Source organism: Impatiens glandulifera, chromosome 5 (assembly GCF_907164915.1).
Source record: "Impatiens glandulifera chromosome 5, dImpGla2.1, whole genome shotgun sequence".
Taxonomy (NCBI): Eukaryota; Viridiplantae; Streptophyta; class Magnoliopsida; order Ericales; family Balsaminaceae; genus Impatiens; species Impatiens glandulifera.
This window is the reverse complement of record NC_061866.1, coordinates 27437388-27444946: the sequence shown is the minus strand read 5'-3', so window position 1 is coordinate 27444946 and position 7559 is coordinate 27437388. Positions and strand designations below refer to the sequence as shown.

The 7559-nt window shown below is 42.1% G+C and overlaps 1 protein-coding gene across 1 annotated transcript; it reads left to right on the top strand.

Moving 5' to 3' along the window:
- Window positions 1-5193: 5193 nt before the first annotated feature.
- Window positions 5194-6108, top strand: LOC124939163 (putative golgin subfamily A member 6-like protein 3). Its single transcript, XM_047479669.1, has one exon. The coding sequence runs from the start codon at window positions 5194-5196 to the stop codon at window positions 6106-6108; it is 915 nt and encodes a 304-aa protein (XP_047335625.1).
- Window positions 6109-7559: the final 1451 nt, after the last annotated feature.

Sequence of the window (7559 nt, the reverse complement as noted above, 5' to 3'; positions counted from 1 at the left end):
AAGTTAATTTTTGAACCAGAAAACTAAACTACTATTAACTCTTATGTGCAGGAACAGATCAACTCGTATAAACCGACTGGAACTGCATAAACTGGCTAAAGAACATATCAAAGTAATCCAGTTCCAGATGATCAATTCATGATCAAGAGGAACCGGCCTCAACATTCTCAATAGACCGGCTAGCAAAGAAAAGCTTACATCCCAGCCGTATTATACTATGAAAGAGTCAACTAGAAACTAAGAGTTACAAAGATGACGCAATATGACGAAATAGACGTGTCTTGGAGAAATAAAAGAAGATAAGATCTGGATTAGAAGCATGCGATAAAAACAATGATGATTTACTGATCCGACTCAGACAGTAAGAAGGTGCATGCCTAACACGTGTCCAAATCTGCAAACCGGTTACGTCATCCTTACTTGAGAGGTATATGCAAGCTTGCCAAGTGTCAGGAAGTTGAAACGTGCAGGCAACCTCTCTGAACCGGCGTGACCCTGAACTGACCAATCCCACCGTGAGAGAAGAAAATGATCTTTGGGATCCTCTTCACTATAAAAAGAAGACGAAGCGACCTCATTAATGACAGTTACGAAAAGGTTAAGAGAGAGAAAAAAATCTCACGCGCGATCCAATACTGTTGTATCATTTACCGAAAGCTTTATTGTGTTGTATTAGTATATTACATCAAGAGTGAGTTGGTGTAACCGACGAGTAGCGAGTTAGGCTCGACCGGCAGTGTAATTGTTGTAACTTTGAAAGTTAGTGGAGATCCTTCTCATAACCTGAGAAGAAGGGGTGACGTAGGAGGGTTTACTCCGAACATCTATAAAAAATCTTGTCTCGTATCCCTTACTTATTCTCTTGCTTATTTGACTCTAAAACCTAAATATATTGACCAAAACATAATCCTACTCCTTAAAAACCGGTCCACTCATATCCCTCAAACTGACTCCTCATAAACCTCATCCAAGTCGCGTGCGTTGCTTCAAACTGAAATAGACATTTCCGCCCTTGAACCCGGTTCAAGAGTCTGTGACAGTTTGCGTAGTGCTGAGAAAGGTTTTAGTCTCTAATCGGACTATCACCAAATTGTGTTGTGTGTTGTAAGCGGCTACCCTTCCAGAACCGGCACACCCCGGTCCTCCAAGGGCGTCCCCGATCCTAACAAGTGGTATCAGAGCGAGGTTCTTAGCACTCAAACAATCGAAGAAGATGAGAAGCATGACCCACAGTGACAAGCCACCAATGCTAAACAGTGAAGCGTTTAGCAGCTAGAAGAAACAAATGTATCTATATCTGATTACGCTGGATGGTGAGATGAGCAGAGTTCTGAAGGAAGGGCCAATCAAGATCAACAAGGAGATAGATGCATGGACAACTGAAGATCGAAGAAGGAGCAACCTGGACAATCATTGCATGAGGAACATCTACAAGGCTATAGATGATAACACCTTCTTCATCTTTCTTTTCACATTACTACCGGTTTGGTACGTTTATTAATGAAAATCATTTCTTTCCCTTTCGATCAAAAACAAAGGAATCCTGAAGAAATAACCAACATTAAATGTGCCGTATCAAACCAAATCAAATCAGTCTTGAAAACTGAAATATTCGCTTTCCAAGAAGCATGCTTGATCCGATTAGACTAGACAAGCCTTTATCCTCTTGAAAACTGATTAGGCATTTATGACCAAACATAAACGGTCCGATTTTTCAAATATTCTCATTAAATGCAACCAACCGCCCATGCTATAAAAGGGGCCTCATCCTTCTTCATCAAAACACACTTCAGATATTCCTCTCTCTCTAAGTTCGAAATTTCAAGAACCTCATTCGATCTTCTCTTTTATTCTCTTCCAAAATGAATGCCGAACTGAGAAACACAATTAATGTCGATTTCCGTGAAATGAGGAATGCCCGGTTTCACGAAACTATATTCTCACCGATCGTAGAATTGGGGCTACAAGGATTTCTTGAAGGATCGGACACCATCCTCGAAGAGGAGGTGTTTGAATTTTTCAACAACGGGCACATCCTTGATGATGGTAGCATAAAAACTATCATTAACGGAAGATTTCTTCGGATCACCGAAGAATATTTTGCTCAGTTCTTCGACCTTCCAACCGAAGGATTTTCGGACTTCCCAACGCCATACTTTCCGGCTAAGAAAGACTATCCCTTCATCTTTTCCTACTCCATCCATCCGGTCGATGACCACGGAGAAAAGGATGATCTTGCTCCTCAATACCAAGTCTTTCATGACTTGGTCCAACGGTCTATCATGGGCCGAATGCCTAACCAGAACTATAACCGGGAGGCTTTCGACATCATGATAGCCATCATCCGCAAATCGCCCATAAACTGGGCTACCTACCTCTTCAAAAACTTGAAGAAGTTTGTCTCTGCTCCAAGGGGAAGGATCGGCTTCGCTCCCCAAATCACCCGATACTTGGAGGTTCATCGTCGCAACCTCGGGCCCGGTGTTCCGGTCGGACCGGTCAACACCATGACTTTATCCATGCTGGACATATGGATATCGAGGATTGAGGAACGGACAACCGACAACACGGTGGAAAAGTGGGTTGACAGAATGATTGAGGGGGAGTGGCTCGATCTTCTCTAAGTTTATGTACTTTCCGGTTATCCGGTCATTTTGTTGTAAGACCAGATAACCACTTAATCTCTTTCTGCTTCGGCTTTATTTAAAAAATTTCATATTCTTAAGTATCTGGTTTTTCACATTGTTTTCCTTCCGGTTCTACTCTGAATAAACAAACGAATTCTTGTTAATCAAAGCTTCCGGTTTACAAAATTTCCGGGAAATCAAAACCTCAAACAATGTTTGAAAAGTTCAAAATTTACCGCCCACGGTTTACCGCCCACAAAATTACCGCCCATAGTTACTCTCCGCAATTACCGCCTAAAGTTACTGCAATAACTTTTGGAGGGAAATTTGGTACCAAAACACAAACCAAGTGACGGTTCAACTTCTAACCGCTCAAAACTGCTCCCTATATAAGACTAAAACAGTTCATTATTTGCAAAGACTTTCTCTCTCTAAAATCTTAAACTTTCTCTTGACTTTCCGATCATCTTTGTTCTTCATCTCTTCTATTCATATTTTCTCCATCAATCTAGATAAAGCACTGTTTCAATACATGTTGCAGGTCGATTTCAATGATATCGATGAACACGCTGCGGAAGAACACAAGACTATGCTGCAATCGTTGAGAGATTCTGGATTAGAAACGTATCTTTCTGGTCCGTTCGTCGTGCATCCGACGGAAGTTGTAGAGTTCTTGACGACGGCGACTCTAACGAAGAGGACGGTCTCCGCCACTGTGAACGGCAATGCGGTTAATGTAACGGAAGAAATTTTCTCGGAAGCACTCGGCTTGTCGAATACCGGGCTGGACTTCAAAACAAGCTTGACAGATGCAGAATCTAACGCTGTCTGGCTAGCTATATCAAGTGATGAGAAGGATCTGATAACTCACTCCAGCCGGAAGAACAAACTCCATCCGGAGTTTAGATGGCTGGTGAATATAATTTCCAGATTACTTAAGGGTAGAGGAGGCAACTTCGACAACCTGACAAAGCTGAAACTAATGATGCTGATGGCAATTGTCCGCGATGACAAGATTGACTGGGGAACCGTTCTATTCAAAAAGTTCTGCGAGATGGTGGTGAAGAAGGACGGTCGGGTCCAGGCATACGCCATGCAGATAGGGAAGATTCTACAATTCCTTCAAGTTGAACTCGGTGAAGGTGAACCGCTCCCATCCGGTAATCTTCTAAACTCTGAGTAGATGAACAAGAAAACTACTAAAGCGGCTAGGACGAAGTCATCCAGAACCAAATCATCAAAAGGAACCAGCTCGTCTTCACCGGCTGGTGAAAGTTCAAAACAAGCCGATCCTAAGGGAAAGGCGGTTCAAGCCGAAGCCCCGTAGAAAAAGGGACGAAAGAAGAAGTCGGTAAAGAAAGGCACCTAGAAACTAGTCAACTCCGAGAAAACTTTATCCTCGGACAATTCACTAAAAAGAACCGCAGATATCTTTCAGCCCATTCCCATCAACACAGTTCATCCAAATCCAGCCGAATTCCCATCATCAAGGCAAACCGAACCCTCGTGGAGCCAAGAAACTCAGTCAAAGTCGAAGGAAAATTCGACTAAAGAGGTTAGTGTTCATTCCGAAAATTCCAAGTCCCCAATCAAAAACCTCGATGAAGTAATGGCCAACGTGGGTTTACGAACCTCAGAGGTCATAGTGGACGTAGTCCAAACGATTGTTCATGAAACCGAAGACGATGTAACAAGTCTTCTCAAGCCAACTGATTAGGTTGAAGTAACCGATCAGAATGAAATCCATCCGGTCAAAGAAACGGACAAAACAGAAAACATCACCCCTCCGGCTTAGGAGGGAAACATCGAAGAAAAAGAACCATCCAGTTCTGTTGGGGGTAAATCCGTTCCAACCGAAACAACGCTCCAATCGGCTCAAGACGTGCCAACAAATCCATCGATTACACCTGAAGGCCCATCTCAGGTTAGCAAAGGCAAAGAAGTCCTAGTTGAAAGTCCTCATGTGAGAGGGGAAAGTGCATTACAAACCGGTTCACAAACTGAGATTATGACCGAAGCCGAGGTTCCCATCTCAGCAGAAGAAGAGGAGGAAATGTTCCAGAAATTCATCAAGGATATGAACAAGAAAGCTGAAGAGATGGCATCCCCGTACCACTTATGGGTCAAGTTACGTTGTGAAACGAGGCTTTCAGACATGATCCCCGATCTTAGCGGTAACAAGTATTGGGAGAAACTTTTGGCTTTAGAAGAAGAGGCTCTCAAGTTAAGGGGTACCGACGTAATACAAGCCGCATACTCCAAAAATGTGGCGATACAAGAATACGCCAGGTTGCATGCAGTAGAAGATTCCATGAAGAAGGCAGAAGGGATAGAACTAACTCCAATGGAGTTAAGAATGCTTGAGTTGTTTCATACGGTGCGGAACAATCTCACACAAAGTGTTGACCGGCTCGAATTAGAATGGAGAGACGTGTGCAAACATGTTTTAACGCATGCCGATCTTTTTCGAAGCAAACCCTTCTTTGTTACTGGAGAGTCCTCTAAGACAGCAGAAAACCGGTGCAGTGCTCCTCCACAGACTGATCAGGCTTAGGGACTTGAGCAAATGAAGGGAGTGGTTGTTGACACAATTATTTCTTGTCTCCACAAGTATAGCATTGCTATAGATGAGAAAATTGCAGTCGTCCAAACCAATCTGACCAAAACCGTCCGGGCATCTATTCATTCTGAGATTGTCGAAACCGTTCAAACATCAATCAAGTCAATGATCGACGAATCTGTTCAAACCGCAATCGCTCCTTTACTCGACATGATGCAGGCTATGGCGTCTCAGATTGAGGAGTTGTCTAAAATGCAAGCTGATAAGACTCAAGAGCAGATTCGCGCTGATGCCGAAACAGCCAGGAGACTTCAAGAGGAAGACGAGGCTAGGGAACGGTTAAGAAAGGAAATCGAAGACAAAGATCATGAGTTGGCCAAGCAATGCAACGAGGAAAAAAAGGCCGCTCTACCAGAATCCACACCGGCTCAAGCCTCTCACTCTATGAAAACGAGGAATAAGAACAAACGTAAGACGGTTGCGACCTTGATGAAGCAGGCGGAACGAAGCGGCTTAGAAGAGATTCAACCGGTTGGACAACTCGAGAAACTTCTTGATGATGAAGAAGAAGAGGATACTACACGACTCAACCGACGAAAGAAGAAAGCAATTGAAGTTTCAACCACAGTTCCGAGTTCCGATCCGATCGTTGCCCAATCATCTCGCCCACCCAGACTAGTAAGCCGTGGCTTCGGGTTCAACAAGCGAACTCCTGGCATATCAAGTGTGTTTACCAGATGGCAAATTGACGCAGAAAGAAGGGAACGGGAATGGAAGGCAAGAGAGGAGGAAGAAAGGAAGCATAAAGAGAAAGAAAAGGGGGGGGGGATCATCCAATCCTTAGCTCATCTTTCTCTTATGGACATTTTACTTATGCTACTTACTAGCTGTTTTGTTTCAGAACTAAGTTTATCTCGTTAACATTTCAAAGTATTGACTTCACTACACATCTTTTGAAAAATCAACTTGTTTTGAAATTTTTCTTAAGAAAAACATCAAATTGGGAGAAATTGTTAAACATATTTTTCAAAACCGGCCATACATTACAAGTTTTGAATATTTATTCTAAATAATCAAAAATGTAGAAATTGATAGAAAAATTAAGTAAGTTAATTTTCAAAACCGGCCATACATTACAAGTTTTGAATATTTATTCTAAATAATCAAAAAGGGAGAAATTGATAGAAAAATTAAGTAAGTTAATTTTCAAACCGGTCATACATTACAAATTTTGAATATTTATTCTAAATAATCAAAAAGGGAGAAATTGATAGAAAAATTAAGTAAAGTTAATTTTTGAAACTGGCCAGAAAACTAAACTACTATTAACTCTTATGTGCAGGAACAGATCAACTCGTATAAACCTGCTGGAACTGCATAAACCAGCTGAAGAACATATCAAAGTAATCCAGTTCCAGATGATCAAGTCATGACCAAGAGGAATCGGCCTCAACATTCTCAACAGACCGGCTAGCAAAGAAAAGCTTACATCCCAGCCGGATTATACTATGAAAGAGTCAACCGGAAACTAAGAGTTACAAAGTTGACGCAATATGACGAAATAGACGTGTCTTGGAGAAATAAAAGAAGATAAGATCCGGATCAGAAGCATGCGATAAAACAATGATGATTTACTGATCCGACTCAGACAACTGTAAGGTGAATGCTTAACACGTGTCCAAATCTGCAAACCGGTTATGTCATCCTTACCTGAGAGGTATATGCATGCTTGCCAAGTGTCAGGAAGTTGAAATATGCAAGCAACCTCTCTGAATCGGCGTGACCCTAAACTGACAATCCCACGGTGAGAGAAGAAAATGACCGTTGGGATCCTCTTCACTATAAAAGGAAGACGAAGCGACCTCATTAATGACAGTCACGAAAAGGTTAAGAGAGAGAAAGAAATCTCACGCGCGATCCAAATCTGTTGTATCATTTACCGAAAGCTTTATTGTGTTGTATTAGTGTATTACATCAAGAGTGAGTTGGTGTAACCGACGAGTAGCGAGTTAGGCTCGACTGGTAGTGTAATTGTTGTAACTTTGAAAGTTAGTGGAGATCCTTCTCATAACCTGAGAAGAAGGGGTGACGTAGAAAGGTTTACTCCGAACATCCATAAAAAATCTTGTCTCGTGTCCCTTACTTATTCTCTTGCTTATTTGACTCTAAAACCTAAATATATTGACCAAAACATAATCCTACTCCTTAAAAACCGGTCCACTCATATCCCTCAAACCGACTCCTCATAAACCTCATCCAAGTCGCGTGCGTTGCTTCAAACTGAAATAGACATTTCCGCCCTTGAACCCGGTTCAAGAGTTTGTGACAGTTTGCGTAATGCTGAGAAAGGTTTTAGTCTCTGACCGGACTAT

Coding starts and splice junctions, on each gene's coding strand:
- LOC124939163 (XM_047479669.1), top strand. CDS start 5,194: ATGAAGGGAGTGGTTGTTGACACAATTATTTCTTGTCTCCACAAGTAT.